The sequence below is a fragment of the Fulmarus glacialis genome, unplaced genomic scaffold (assembly GCF_000690835.1).
Source record: "Fulmarus glacialis isolate BGI_N327 unplaced genomic scaffold, ASM69083v1 scaffold5557, whole genome shotgun sequence".
In the NCBI taxonomy this organism is placed as follows: Eukaryota; Metazoa; Chordata; class Aves; order Procellariiformes; family Procellariidae; genus Fulmarus; species Fulmarus glacialis.
Window position 1 is genome coordinate 9,840 of NW_009224967.1, and position 16,059 is coordinate 25,898.

Sequence of the window (16,059 nt, forward strand, 5' to 3'; positions counted from 1 at the left end):
TAATGACACTGATGTGCAAATCTTAAACTGCATAGTATATATTAAGCAGCCATAGACCCCTTTTTTAGGGTAGGACCACATCCACAATCTCAACAAGAGACTAGGACAAACCTGACAAAACAGTAAGCCTGAAAGATCATTTATATCAAGTTATGGCCACAAAGGCAACAACTGCTCTTTTCTTCAGAGGCATTACAGATGGAGATGAGCAATCAGAAGCTGTAGAAGTAGTGGATATCACGTAAGTTGGTTTTAGTCATGCCCTTACTGTATAAGTTCACCGGTAATTTTTTATTTTCATTACGCTGTTAGTATCCTTTATGAACAGCATGAAAATTCATCGCCTTTTTTTAAACCAGAGTGTCCAAATTTTTAATCTGTCTGCACATTCCTGAGTGCCAGTTCTCCTTGGTGCTCACCACAGACCAGTTACAGGTAAGGCTTTGCATTTTCTTCTATTTTCCAGTTCCCACTAAAGCCTGCAGCTGTACTGCCCAGCAAGAACATACATACACCGCGAATCTCACACACTGATGCCAGACTCGGACTTCATTTTGCAGCTGCACTCTTCAATCTCCAAACAGTGTTTTTGTTGCAGCATGGTAGTGACTAAGGCCATTCATGGTGATACTGTTTCCCATTCTTTTTCCTTTCTCTCTGCAAATGCTCCAGTTCAGCCTCATACATCATTTCCTGGACTAAGTATTTCTCTCTCCTCATTCTGTCGCACAAGTCTTTGGGCATGTCTGGAATCAGGTAGGCAATGAAAGACTTTATTCCAAAAACAAGGTGCTGAAAAGAAGAACAAAAATAATTGCTTCAAAGATGCATAAACAGCCATTTCTAGGACCACATTTTAGGGCCTAAAAGTCTGCAGCAAAACTGGAACTGAGATTCAATTCATGACTGAAAAGCAACTCCTTTGTTTTTTTAATATATACACACACATATATGGGAGTAAAGGAGCGGTCTATCAGAAATGTGAAAATGCCAAAGTCTTCTGACAAGTAAAACTAAGGGTATAGCTAGTGACCTAAATGAAGATGTGACTGCAGGATATGCTAGTTTGAATAACGATAACAAACACTACCCACAAACAGTCTTTGTTAAGAGCTTGTAATCCAAGTAGGTAACCGGATTCCTGGACAGTATGTAATACGTTCTTCAAAGTTAGTACACACGTTGCTACTTTTATATTAGGCTAGAATCGTGTATCATTTTCCTGACACAGATTTTAACTTGTAATAACTGTGCTTAATGTAAACCTAAGTTGCATTTCTTCTTTTTCAATAAAACGTGAAAGATTTGGTTGGGAACCAACATGATGTATAAGATGACTGTTAAGGAAATACGATTTTGGAGGGACTCTAAAATCTCTGCATGCTCTCTCAGTTCAGTTTGAAGCAGCTGATTGACAACAGTTTGGGGAGGGTGATTTTTTTTTTCCCCCCTCTCTCTTGACTGTAATGAACAAGCATTTGATGATACTGACAATTTATTTATGTGTCTACTGTAAAAAAATCAATTCGGACTTTAAAGAGGTAGAAAGAAATTGTTCCTCTCCATGACTAACCTCAAATACTATGATGAAGGCCAGCCGCGCTGCCAGGACATGCCAGAACTGCAAAGTGAATTCATATGGAGTTGAACTCCATGGTGGGGCTCTGTAATCTCTATACCTGTAAAGCAAAGAAAAACCCAGTAAGTTAGCCTGTGCTCAAAAACCTGAACACATTGAAGAGCTCTCTAGTTTATGCCAGATCTGGCTAAAAGGAGAGAAACTGAAGTGAAAGCATACTTCAAGAGGAATTAAACAGAAAAGGAGAAGAACAGTCAACAATACAGACAATTAAATAGGGCTGCTTATAAGATGGCACTTTTTGCTTCCAAAAATCCAGAGCAAACAATTTCTTTTGTTGTTACAAAGCTGACACCTTGGAGTGTTAAGTTCAAGTGTGTTGACTCTAAATTGGTTCTTGTCTTTGCTTATAAGCATTTGAGATTCTTCAGACAAAGTTTGCATAAACGTAACATGATTCTGTAACTTCCTAGTCAATTCAAGCTAACTCTCACTGTAAAACTAACTCTGAAACCAGAAGGAGCGCACTCATGCAATGCCGTATTTAATTTTTATGCTGAATTTCTTGGATTCATCTTGCGTACCTGTTTGGGATCTCGACCTGGGTTACAGCCACAACAAAAATTTTAATTGTGTATTTTAACTAATGGACCTCAGAATGCTTAACAAAACTGAAATGAGAATTTTTACCCTTTTGGGCAGCTGGGGAAACTTCAGAATGAAACAGTTCAGAGGCATGAAAGATACGGCTTGCAAGAGTCCTGGAAAAACTCAGAACACAAGTTTCCAGTGTGTTAGTATCGCATCCTACCACACTGAGACTTCCACCTGAAGGTACCTGAGACTTCCATGTTGAACAAACTGGAACTCCAATGCTTTTACAGGCAAAAAAGAAACTACTATGCCAGTAATTTAAGCACTGACTTTCAATTTAATGTCTGTATCAATGTTGATGCCTGTATTACAAGAATAGAGAATAGAGAGCATCGAAACATACCGGCAGTATCCTGAGTATCCCATCCCAAGTTCACTCAGATCAAATACTGATAAACTGCTGTTGACATACCCTTTTAAGCATCTGAAAGGAAAAGACATAGGGTCAGGACTTTCTTCATAAAGTGGTGATATAGCATAGATCCTGTATGTAAACATGTTCTGCTATCACGTATTGTGAGCATACTGTTTTATTTGCTTATCAGGACAAAAGCAATTCTAAAATTTTAAGCAGAGAAGCAAAGTTTTATTGGAAGAAACAAATAACATCTGTTTCAGGGATAACACTGTTTAAAAATCTATTTTCAGAACTTTTCATGGTTTTGCTTCTTATCTACCAGCAGATATAAACCAAAAGTTGTTGCTACAGTGTTCTTCGCTATCTTCTAAAATTACTGAACTTAGAAAGATGGCTAGAGAGGCAGAGAGGAGAATAATTTAACATCCTCGCAGAATCTGCCACCAGTCATGCAGCATATACCAAAAAATGACAGGTTTTATGAGTTGAACCAAAGAAGAATTTTCACCAACAGTAAAATGAACAGTGCATATATGCCAAACAGCCATTTTAAAGGCAACAATTTATTAGTATTAATGGCAGAAATCACAAAAATACATTGAATTATGACTGTAGGAGTGAAATTTTTGGCTGTTCCTGGAAAACCATGGACACATTAGACATTCCATCTTCTTGGAAATCTGTCCTGCAACTTAACAAAGGGCCTTCTGAAAGGCAACGAACATTTAAAAAGAGATGCACCAGGGATCCTATTATACCTCCTGAACCTTCAGGTTTGCTGTGACACCTCAAATCACTACTGGCAAAAGAAGAAATAGAATTACCTAGTTCTCTATTAAATGGGTAGTGCACATTAAGCACTAGCGTTTTTCTGCTATTGTCTCTTTTCATCCTACCCTGCCTCATTCTTCTTGCCCTTAAATTCTCTCTTCCTGTGACAGAACGGGAAGAGTAAATCTCTCTTTTGAATCCTCAGAGACAGAGCAATGAACAAAGGAAGGACAGACCCCTGCGCTTTGAGCTGAGGCACAGTCTGTGAATGCAGTGGTACTGGCTTGCTGGACAAGCCTTGATGCTTTCACTTTTATCCTTCCTCCTGTGCAATAAAGAAGATAAGATGTGCTATAGCATTAGCAAAGTGATGCTTCCTTTTCTCGAGGTAACCCTGATTCCCATATTAAAAAGAAAAACATAAAAACCTGTCCAAAACCATCCCCCGAAAACACCTGTAGGGCACTGGTCTCCAAAGGACAGAGAGGATGCCCATGAGTACTCTGATCTGTTTAGATCATGTAAAAGGTCACGATAGACAGTGGGAAATGCAGACAGAGCACGGTGGACCCACAGTTCAGAGACACTGGTAAGTGTCTGGAGAGAAGTGCAGGAAACCAGCCTCGTGGTGCAAAGGTAGGCAAGATACCTTGCTTGAAGCTAAGATACACTATATATGGAGCTAGGCTAAATAGTGTCAAGGCCAATCTTGCTGGAGCTTAACTGCAAGCATTTCTGAAGAGAAACAAGCAGGGAAGTTTGAGGATGAATGAGGCTTAGGATAAAAGAGGGTTCGGGAGCAAATATATGTGTGTGGGAGCGTAGTGGGAGAAGACAGTCCAGAACTACAGCAGAAAAGAAGAAAAGCTTATCTAGAGAAAGCCTGAAAACGGATATGATGTACTATTGAACTTCATTGTTTGCATTCAGAAGGGAAGACGCGATTTTTCCACTTATATAACTGTGGAGCTAGTTTGCAAACTCTCTGGAATGGCTGAGTTACTTGCACTTAACATCTGTGAAGGTTTGCACAGATGTAAAAGGTAAAATGTTACTGATATACGTTAAGTATGGTAACACAGAAAGACAGTAACAAAAGTATGCTTCCACTGAAATATACATGTATATATAAAGAATATCTTAATTACTTTTCTTGTCTGTACCCTTGATCTGTACAGGGACCATATTTGTATGCATAGACAAAACGTGGAATGTAATCGGAAGTAATGGCAATAACAAAGGCATTGGTGATGACAGCCAGAACTCCAATTCCTTCCAGAATCCCATACCAGATACCTAGAAACAAAAGAAATGACAACGAAGTCGTTAGTTTTTTACAGTCATATTAAGTCACATGAAGTCATACTAGTGATATTAAAGTCATTATTAGTCATATAGTTTTCCTTTCTTACTGAGAAAGAATTATTCAGTCAGAAAAGCTAGTCAAAATTAAGCCATGTTCCCACATTCCTGCCACCACTGGCTCCACCTGAATGAAGTCTTACAGTAGGGCACACCCTGTGGAGAAGAAATAGCTAAACAACAAAGGTATAACCACAATCTTTGGTTATAAAGGCCAAATATAAGAAATCTCTCTCCAAAATCTTCTTTTTATTTAATTCAGTTTTAAACCAAAAGTTAATTTAGTCCTTATATTTAATTTCTAAATCCAATTGATTTTGGATAGCATTTTAGACCTAGAGTTCCACAAATCAGAAGCCTAAAATACTATTTAGCCTGTTTTCAAAATTCCAACTATTACGATCCCTTATGGGAAATGGAAAGCAAATTTGAGGAGTCCGCTTAGCTAAGCAACTGAGTATTCTTTTGTTGCTTAACAGGAGAGTTGTCATTGAGATCTGTAGGTACATTATCAATTTCACTCTTGACGTACGAAATATTTCAAGAGTTAAGCTGCATTAAAGAAGGAAACGCGAAGAGATGGTACCTGACAGTGACAGACATTAGGTTCTCTCACCTATATCTGTTGCTCTTGCAGGCATAGGTCTTCGCCACTGAGTGACAAACTTGTATGCATCTAACCTTATTTCTATGATATTGTTAAGCAATGCCAGGAGAGGTGCCAGTGGGAAGGCAGCAACGAAGATGGTGGTAAAGCCAAACTGTAAAACTAGACAGGCATTTCTATGGTTAGAAATTGGAAATGCAAAAGATCTTTTAACTGTGCAGCACAGTTCCAGTTTCTTAAGAAAACTGACACCTCCCTAAATTTGCTCACCCATCTCTAAATATTCGTCCATTAAACCATGGAGATTCATAGGCTGCAGGTTCCAATCTTTTTCCCACTGAGGTAGAGAAATTTTATGCTCCATTAATTGCCCTCCTCTCTTCATTTTGCGTCGTGACCACCAATTCTGTAATAAACTTTATTAGATAAACAGAGCATTATTGACTGTACTTGCTCAGTAATTTACAATACTTGCTGGTATTGTTTTGAAGGTGGGCCTATTTTGAATAGTACCTGAATGTTTACTTAGGTATTTTCTGGAAATATTTACAATATCATGTAAGATACAATTCAAAGAACTTCCAAAAGTTCTCAAAATTCTGCATTACGATCTTAATTATGTCTTTAATGTAGCATGTTAGGCATTGTACAAATAAGCTTTTCAGAATATGGAATTTGCTTGCATAGACTTTTTTTACCTGCATGCCTAAATAAAAAAAGAACAGGAAAAAAAAAATCATGCATAGTGAGAGCATTAAAAAAGTAAATAACGCTTTATTTTTAATCCTGTAAAGACAAACCAAGTAAGTGGAGCTCAGTAAGAACTCTATGATATAGAATATATTCAACAGTAGAATATGTTTACCATTTTTGAACAAACCTAAAGAATTTTTTTTTTTTTGAAGCAGGAAAATGTGTCTAAAAAGGTGTTGCTGAAGCTGCAAATATTTAAGACTATTTTTTGTAAAGCTGTGCAGAGGTCTTTTCACAAAGTAGTTATAAATATTAAGTAGGTAATAGCCTCACAAATTTAAGTGTTATACAAATGAAAAATATTATCCAGTACTGACACAGGTGGCAATTAAAGACTATTTGTTTCTAGATATTACTGAAAAGAGACTGAAGATGGGAAATAATTTTCTTGTAAGTATTTTTATTAATTGGCTGCTATTTTTTCTCAAGTTAATTTAGTGTTTAGATCTTGCTCTCTCTTGTTACTGAAAGAGCAACTATCGCCTCAGATGCAAACAATGGTTTTGGCAAAACAAAACACCGCTTTCCATAAAGGAATATAAGCATGTTCTAAAATAAATTCTAGACAGAGTTAAGATGCTGCTGGGCTGAGAAGACAGGAAGCCTGATACTTCAAGTAGATTTCTTCTTTTCAGAAATCCACGTCTCACAACAATACAGTACACTGCCCCTCATTTGCAGAATGATTGCACATTGTGAGCATAACCCTTTCTGGCATATTTTCAAGGTTGAGACTTTGATTAAATTAATATTTGACGAGCAACCTTTACTGAAAACATATTCTTCCAGTTTCAAGAGAACTGTAAGATTCTTAGCCTATTACTCTCTTCAATTGCTGAACAACTCTGTTTGTATTATGGAAAATGAAATCACAATAAACAATTTAGATGGTTAACATACCCTGAGAAGCTTTATCTTAGAGCAGCAGTTAATGCTTCACTTGGGAATAAAATTACAGTATGTGAGATGTAAAAAGTGAAAACATTCTCCAAACATAAAAATATTTTCCCTATCACTGAATCACACTAATATGTAATCACTATTTGTAAAACAAATTTTAACATCTGAACTTACGGATAGCCGAGTTCCATGAAGTTGTTCCACATTTGTTTTAAAACCATAATAACTCCCATTTGCAAACACAGATCTATCAAGCAGCCACTAGGATGACACTGAAATGAAAAGGAAAAAGATCAATAGCTAAAATCAAGAGAATTACTTTCATTTTTATTTGTTCAGAGGGTGAATGAAAAATATTCAAATATGTTTGGGGAAAAACACTAACCTCCAGCTACAGAGATATTAAAAGAAATATTGATAACAGAAATATTAACACAGACTTTAGTTGAACAACCTTTAGACATATTATTTGTTGGAGAACTAGATAGTATTACCTAAGCTAAGGGTATGCGTGCTAGATATATGAAAAATGACATAGTCTATTTTACTTGGACCAACACATACGTATTCATTTCAAAAGAATGGAGCAATACTTCATTTGTAATATCGTAAGTCCGAACAGAGACTTAGTAGCTGAATCTCGGGTATCGGTATCTTAACTATATAAATTGCCATATTAAAATGTTTAGTAAGTACAGAAACTTTTTTTAGACCATGGACTACAAAGTTATGGTATTTAACTCTGTGGCTACCAAGGTTCAACAAAAGAACCCTGTCTTCAGAGATAAGAGATAACTTCAGCATGCTAGTGATATCCAGGGAGGTGCAATTCTAACATATTTTCAAGCTAAATTTTGAAAATACTATTTTTCTTCTTTTAAATCATAAAGTCACAGAATTATAGAATAGTCTGGGTTGGAAGGGACCTTTAAAGGTCACCTAGTCCAACCCCCCGGCTGTGGGCAGGGACATCTTCAACTAGATCAGGTTGCTCAGAGCCCCGTCCAACCTGACCTTGAATGTTTGCAGGGATGGGGCATCTACCACTTCTCTGGACAACCTGTGCCAGTGTTTCACCACCCTCATTGTAAAAAAATTTCTTCCTTATATCTAGTCTGAATCTACCCTCTTTTAGTTTAAAACCATTACCCCTTGTGCTATCGCAACAGGCCCTGCTAAAAAGTCTGTTCCCATCTTTCTTATAAGCCCCCTTTAAGTATTGAAAGGCCGCAATAAGGACTCCCCGGGGCCTTCTCTTCTCCAGGCTCAACAACCCCAACTCTCTCATACTTTCCTCATAGGAGAGGTGTTCCATCCCTCTGATCATTTTTGTTGTCTTCTTCTACACCCACTCCAACAGGTCTCTCGTGCTGGCAGAAATTTAAGCAGCTGATAAAAAAGCTGATGGCATTATATTTATGTCCTTCATCCAAAAATTCCACATACCCAGGAGATTCCAATCACGTAGGACTTAGTAGTGCCTGTGAGGTAAGGGACTATCACTGTTTGCTTTTCCCAAAGGCAGAGGCAGAAAGAACTGTGTGTCTCGGGCAGAGTCACTCAGCACAGTGGAGAACGCAGAAGGAAAAACACATCTCCTGTTTCCTATCCTTTGCTATAAATAAGAGTTTACTCTTCACTGCACTTGGAATAATAAATTTTTCAAACTGGACGTAATTTATGTCCTTCAGCCATTTCCTTTTTACTCACGGAAATTTCACAAATTGCTTACCTCTTCCAGTCTCCATCTGTTAAAAAGCTTGTTGTACTTTCCTGGGCGGCCTGCAAATCTGGAAAATAAGATTTCTGTTTCTCAGTGGACATTCCAAGAACACCCTGTATCAGTAGTTATTTCACAACATCCACTGAGCAAACTCATGAAATATACACAGATTAAATCACACAGGCTTAAATCTGGTATCTGTAGGATATGGGAGTTTCAGAATGCAAACAAGGACCGTAATTTTGCAAGCGATCCTAAGCTTTTATTATGTCCAGAACAAAAATCCTAGCCTCAGAGGTTTTAGATGTTAGATATTCAGACTCTCTAATCTACTTCTAAGAAGATAAGCCACTGCAATACATAGGAATTTACTGCAGCAGAGGGATCTGCTTGCCCAAGTAAAGTGTGCACTGGATTGCACCCTCAGACGTACAAGCATAAAATCACTTCTAAACCCATCATAACTAAATGCTTTTTACAGATCTAACAGATTCATATATAACGAATTGAATCAAAATTCTTAATGACCTCAGTGAAAGATATAAATGAGAGAGAAAAAAAACATGCCTGGTCCAACTTGACACAGGAGATAGTAAGATACAAAGATGTTTAGAAACTGTATGGCAAATGCATCACTGGATGTAACAAGCAAATATTACCAACAGTCTTTAATAGAGTTTTTTCTTTTTTTTTCCAAACGATCTTGAACTGAAATTGTATGATAAAACTTTATAGAAGATACTCTGAAATACTCTGTAAGTTCTGCAGGAATGATAAGTCTGATCATAACGAAATTGAAGTGAAGATGAAGCAAGGTTAGACCTATCCAGTATCTCATGCTCTGAGCTAAAGATACACACAAAAATTGGAGCCAGAATTTCTGCCTCCTACTCTTGTATAAGACCTGCCAGACAATATTTACTATTTATAGAAATGGATCCTGGGAAATGTAACCAAAGGGGAATAAACAAGAAAAAATTAATAAAGTCTATTAGCGCAGGGCTAAACACAGACCCACATTTAGGAAGTGGGGAAGTCACGTACATAGACCCACTTAAAAAGTAGACTTTTTACTGTCTAGTTTCATAAGTAAAGATTTCAAGGGTCCAATCCTCACATACAGTTAAAAATATTAATTTAGTGTTATTAATTATCCTCAGAAACTGACTCGCATCTAAATCTTACAGTTTGAGCTGTCAGCGTATGTTCTTCAAAGCTAGAAAATGAGCAAGGATTACGACTTCTGTGCAAGTTTTAAGAGCAGTTAGCAAAGATAACTTACCTGCCAAGAAAAAACGCAATGTAAAAGATGGAGCTGTTCAAGTTGACAAACTGGAAAAGGAACATTTTCAAGGCAAAGCTGTTTTCCCATTCAGATTCTGTTCTAGGGTGCTCTGCGGAAAGACACAATATACATTATATAAACAGAAATGAAATCGGGTTATGCCTAACTTTGCTCACAGATCAATCAATACTAACAAAACGAACAATGGTTTCAAGTCCTGGTGTCCTATCAGGTTACAATTTTTTTTTTTTTTTTCCTCAAAGTATTCATTAATTTTTTTTTTTTTCTCTCAAAATATTCAGTCTGCAGATCACAAAACCATTGCCCCAGCTCAGACTATGTTGGTTCTATGTGGAAAAGGAGACATAAGCCCCTCGGTACAGAATAGGTCACAACTCTATGGGAAGATACCTGTTCCATTTCCATGAAAAAGCTCTGAATTCAGTGTGAATCTTTAATTTTAAGACTACAGGTATCCTGATTTAAAAACAAAACAAAACAAAACACCACAACAAAAAAAAACCCAAATAAAAAACAAAAGCACTTGGCATGAGCAGAGCAATAGACAGGGGCTGCCAAGGAAAGCCGAGGGAAAAGAGATACCCAACAGCCAGTTGGTTTCTCACCCAAGCACCTCGCCTACTAAATACTTCTGTAAGACCACTGCTTCATTCTCAAGACTTCCCTGTCATAATGCTTGTGAAGTGTTAAACAGCTTATAATTCAACAAGGAAAGGACGGAGGTCCTTCTTTGGTTTTTTTTTGAAAGAAATGTAGAAATGTGTAGTAGGGCTACAAGTATTCTGTGTGGGGCTGCACTGCCTTGGATGTTTTTCCTTATGGTTTGTAGAACATTATTGATGTCTGAATTAGAACTCAGTGATAATGATTAAAATTAATGTTTTTTTGGTAAAAATTTCAAATTTCTTTGATAGATGTATCAAACTTGGAATATAGTACATTGATAGAAGTTTTAAAACTCATATATGAGTTGGAAGTCTAAACTGCCTGGATTTTTCAGTTAAAATTTGTCCTACTTAATTACTTTGGTCTAATGATGACTAAATCAGGACACAAATGTACAGGATACTAGCTTTACATATGGACACTTGTTCCCAGAAGTCTCTTTCACGTAAAACACCTTAGGAAGTGGAGTGAGCTACCTCACCCGATGCTCCATCACGCTTAATTCAAGAAGCCTTTTTTTTCTTTATTTAATTCTTTCATATATTTTGGGAAAGATCAGCTTGTATACTTAAATGAAATAATTATTTTCTTTCCCATTCCCTGGTCTGTAACAATATAATATATTTTAAAAGTTGAGTAGGAATATAAACCAGTGTGATCTGAAAAAATATTTTAAAATATTTTAATAATTTGAATAAGTTGACTATACATTCTGAATCTTTCTAACCTGTTCGACTGCCTGTTACCTGAAACACTACAAAGTTTTGAGCATCTTGTTTAATGCATGCTCTTCAATACTTTAACCAGAAGAGGGAGCTGTTAAATTCAAGCAGCGAGCTTGCTTTTAAACTATGACACGATCAACTGCATGTAAGAAGAAACACTAAAAGGTAACATATTCACATAGTAGGAGATCTTAAATGCTGTCTTTGCTTTCTTGTTTTCTACAAGCTAGAAAGCTTTACCTCTATGACTGAATCACGACTAGAGGCTTCAGTATAAAATTTTAATGTGACAGAATTAGAGCTACTTTAAAATTTATGACTTAACATTTTTATCTTGGACAATGTAATTTTATCTTAACCCATTTTTTCCATATGAAAGGTCAAATTAAAAAATTATAAAAAAAATAACCAAGCATTTGGGAAAAATGGAAAAAAAAATCTGTTTTAGCATTCTAAGAAAGAATATGTTTTGACTTTTGTTCCACTATAAGATGACAGTTTTTTCAATTTATAGTATAAAACATAAAAAAAAGTAGAAGTACAAGAATAAATTCCTTCCTTTTCTATTATTTCCTTAGTGAGATAATCATATAATTTCTTTCTCTGATATTTCTCACTTGCTTAGGGAAATGCCAGAATCGTACTATGCATAGATGAAGTTTTCAAAACCCTATTTTATGGAAATATAAAGGTATATGCCACAGCTAGCAAGAACCATACCACTAGTAAACACCTACATACCTAAGTCTGTCAGGAGATAGGCAACCTTTTCATATACCTGAAACAGAAATAAGGGATGGTATAAGTATAGCACATCCTGTCTATTGTGATGTCAAATGCAGAATGAAAACAAGCATCAAAAGCATAGGTGTACTGTTGCCCTATAGCATCAAGGTATCTGGACAGAGAAGGGAGGGTGATGTTGTGCTACACGTGGATGTATAGTTTCCTACAAAGACTTCATTGAACTACTTTAGTGCCGTTCTCTTTATCCACGTAAATGTATGTAAGTATATACATTAAATATACAATAAAGATAAATCAAGAGCCAATAGATTAAGAGAAGTTTTCAGGCGTCAATGGTTCTCTTAATGAACAGTTAGATGCTTATCCTCTAACTTCGGGAACAAACCTATGTGATCTAAAAGTAGGCAAAAGCCTTTACACAATACAATTTCCCTTTGCATGAATGTGCATACTGGTGAAGATATCAGCCTCCTACTGAAAACTTCCTTATCTGCCTATATATTGACTATCTCCAGTCTTCATTTTAAATGACACTTAGCCCAAGGTAGTTACCAACTCTGAAAAATATTTCCTTCCGTATTTGCTATTAATAGCAAGTTATTTTCAATAGCTTTGGTGTGCTTTGTTCCCTTGAATGTACTTTTTATGACTTAGAATTATCATATATAATAACAGAAACAAATACATGACAATCTGTTTTGAGGAATGCTTTCTTATTGCAGTGAGTGCACAATCTCTTTAACAGAATTAAAAGCCATTGTCTGCTGTGCTATTATTCCTTTTTACCTGTTTCTGCCTGCACGGGAACAGAAAAATGATAAATTACACTGCAGCTGAAGAAATAGAGTTTATAACAATGTACATTGTGCCACCACAGCAAATGATTAAACCCGAGCTGTTACATGACAGAAAAAGCTTAAATTGAAATCATGTATCACAGTGATTCTAGGACTGTGCAACACCGATCTCACAGCGGCATTTTAAGTAAGAAAGGGAAGAATTCAAAGTTATCAATTAAAAAAACAGAAAGAAAATTCTCAGCCAAGAAAATAATGTAGTTCCATTTAGAGATGTATTGTAAAAACCAATGTAAATGTAATGTAAAAAACAAAAATACAAATGTAGAAAGCAGCAGTCTGTACCACTGTGACTTGGCAACATAAGCAAAGATGTGTAGTGACAAATTAAGTAGGCATTAGAGAAAAACATTGACAAACATAGTATTAGAAGAGGAAAAGCCCCTGAAATACTAGCTTCAGGCACTGCTATATGAATAAGCAATAACATGTATATATCTGATATACAGGAAACTCAGTAACCTTTTATGCTTTTAAATTACGCTTCTAAATTAATCCCTCCTTTAAAAGAACGGAAGACTTACAACATTGAGTGACATGATGATCATAAAATTGATACAGACTCCAGTGCCAGATGTTGCAAACTGCCAATACTTCTTGATGAAATACCACTTGAAAGAAGCAAACTGTTCCATGGCTACCAGACGATACACCACAACTGCAAACACTGCAGTGAGGACCAGTGAAATCTATAGGTAAGCATTTATGGAGATATTAGAACAAAATAAACCGTATCTGAAATAATTTCCACTGAATTAATAAATTAACAAGTGTTTTAAAGACTGCCATTTGTTTTGGTGAGCAGACTTTGAGAGAACGAAAATACTAGATTGATGAATCAAATGATGAATTTCTTTACTGTTCTTTTACAATATAACTATATTACATCTTTTAAAAGAAAGAGATCCATAAATAAGCAGTAAGACTGAGACAATCAGTTTTGCCTATATCATGTAAATCCACTTATCTTAATGAACTCATGACTTGCGTTACTATTTACATTAGAGTAAGATTAAAGGCTACAATAATTCCAGTATTATTAAACATTACCATGAAGAATATTCCTGAGACAGACACCATCAGTCGACTGAGCTTATCAGGGAAAGGCTGAAAAGGTTCAGGTTTTCCTGTGATGGGATTTACTCTTTCCACTTGGGAATATTTAGCTTCAAACTGGGGGCGCAACTCTTCCTGGAATGACAGGGTAGATTCCATTTGTTGTACTACTTATTTCACTGAAGTATCAAAAATCAGACATGTATGTGCTATAAAGTAGATTTATATTGATACAAATTCTTTTTTATAATGTTCCAACTCAAATATCCAAATAATTTGCTCTTTTGAAAATCCTTGGAAACAGTGCCAGAGACCAACAAAGAACAGAAACCGTAAGAGCCTTCCCCACTATGTGAGGGTATTAAAAGGATCATGGGTCATAATACTGACTTAAACACTAGTTTCTCTGCAGAAATTGATAAGAAAGCTATAAATTAGTGCCAGTTATGATGGCATTTTTGTGATATGAAACCATTTATTAAAAGCCACCAGCTTGTATCTACGCATCTATGGAAAGCTATAAAACAAGTAATGGTAAAGTCTCTATTGACTCAGACTGCAGTTAAATCACCAATATAATTAAATTACAGCTATGTTCACTAGTGATTTATGAAGTAAAGTAATAAAATCATTTTATTACTGCTGATGCTGATAACGGAATATTAAAGGATAAGTTATGCCTCTCAGAAGTATATAAAATCTAGTTTCTGTCCCTTTGCTTGTCTTGGTCCCGTTTCTAGGCACTACTAGGAATTTCCAGTACAAGAAACCATAGAATTGAAAGGCATCTGTGCTGACATCAGTAGTAGCTCCTGTCCTCTGTACGGGCAGTTTTTCCATTCGGTTTTTCAAAGGATACTTTTAATAAATGTAGAATTATATTTGGAATTATAATGCTAGTTGCAGAAGGCAAAGTATCCTTGTATAGTCTCAAGCATACTTGTTTATTCTGCAACTAGTGTTATAAATACAAATATAATCTGAATGACAAATTCAGATTACTGGCATACAGTATGTATTGATTTTTACACGTAAATCCTGCTGATAGCAATATTTACCAGTTTACTTCTGTTTAGTCTTACCTCTTCATCTTCCCAGTCTATGAGGTCCCAGTCATAGGTTAATACAGCTCTCCGTCTTTTCCAAAACTCTAGAAAGACTGTAGCTGTGGAAATCATCAACTGCATTTTAATTATGGAAAAGAAAGAAAAAAGGCCATGCAGATCTCAAGAAAATCAGCAATATGTAACACGATAACTGTCATTAGCCACTTTCTGGCTGTTTTCCCCATAGAATCTGAAAACTGCAAGTAACTTCAGGATAATCACTGTTAAAATTGGAACACTATTTTATGTTTATCTAAGAATAATTTTTTTTGCTGTCTGCTATATCGTACAGAGATAGGTACCTGTCAATATGAGACACTGCCATCTCTTTCAGATCATTATTTTGCTTTTAATTTTATTCAAAACATACATGGTTTAAAATCTTTCCTTGAAGAAACAAGTTTATGCATACACAATGGTCTCTATCCGTAAAGAGCTAAATTATGATCTCATTTTATTCAGTTTGAATCAAGACACCCTCACTTCTTTCCCAGCTATACCATCTTTCTATTGGAGTAGCTTCACCACTAAAATATTTCTTTAAGCAATTATTTCTAGCCTATTAATCAGATTCTCCATGTACTTAGTGTTTTTGGTAGGTCCTCTAAAAATAATTACAACCAACAGATAACTCCAAGTTTCCCAAACACTGTAGTCTGCCACTTGGTTTGACGCTAAGACACCTCGTTTTGTGCGATTCCTGACAAAACATGGAATTGTCTGATTATTCCCTGGAAAACTGATTTCAAATAGGGAGTGAGAAAATTTGCTTCTTGGCAAGCAAGCAAGGAGGATTTCTAACTCAAACTGAATAGGATGGTCTCACATTCCTACCTTCTTCTATATTTCTGTATTATGCTTAACATCTTATTGGGTTTATATATATATT

The 16,059-nt window shown here is 36.0% G+C and overlaps 1 protein-coding gene across 1 annotated transcript; it reads right to left on the minus strand.

Moving 5' to 3' along the window:
• Nucleotides 1-609: 609 nt before the first annotated feature.
• On the minus strand, nucleotides 610-15,251 carry LOC104080052 (anoctamin-3-like). The gene is made up of 13 exons (XM_009582310.1): nucleotides 15,147-15,251; nucleotides 14,059-14,199; nucleotides 13,533-13,697; nucleotides 12,146-12,182; nucleotides 9,990-10,101; nucleotides 8,717-8,774; nucleotides 7,159-7,256; nucleotides 5,602-5,747; nucleotides 5,341-5,493; nucleotides 4,511-4,658; nucleotides 2,577-2,657; nucleotides 1,574-1,679; nucleotides 610-792 (listed from the first exon to the last, which is right to left on the minus strand). Exons 1-13 carry the CDS (start codon nucleotides 15,249-15,251, stop codon nucleotides 610-612), a joined length of 1,533 nt encoding a protein of 510 aa, XP_009580605.1.
• Nucleotides 15,252-16,059: the final 808 nt, after the last annotated feature.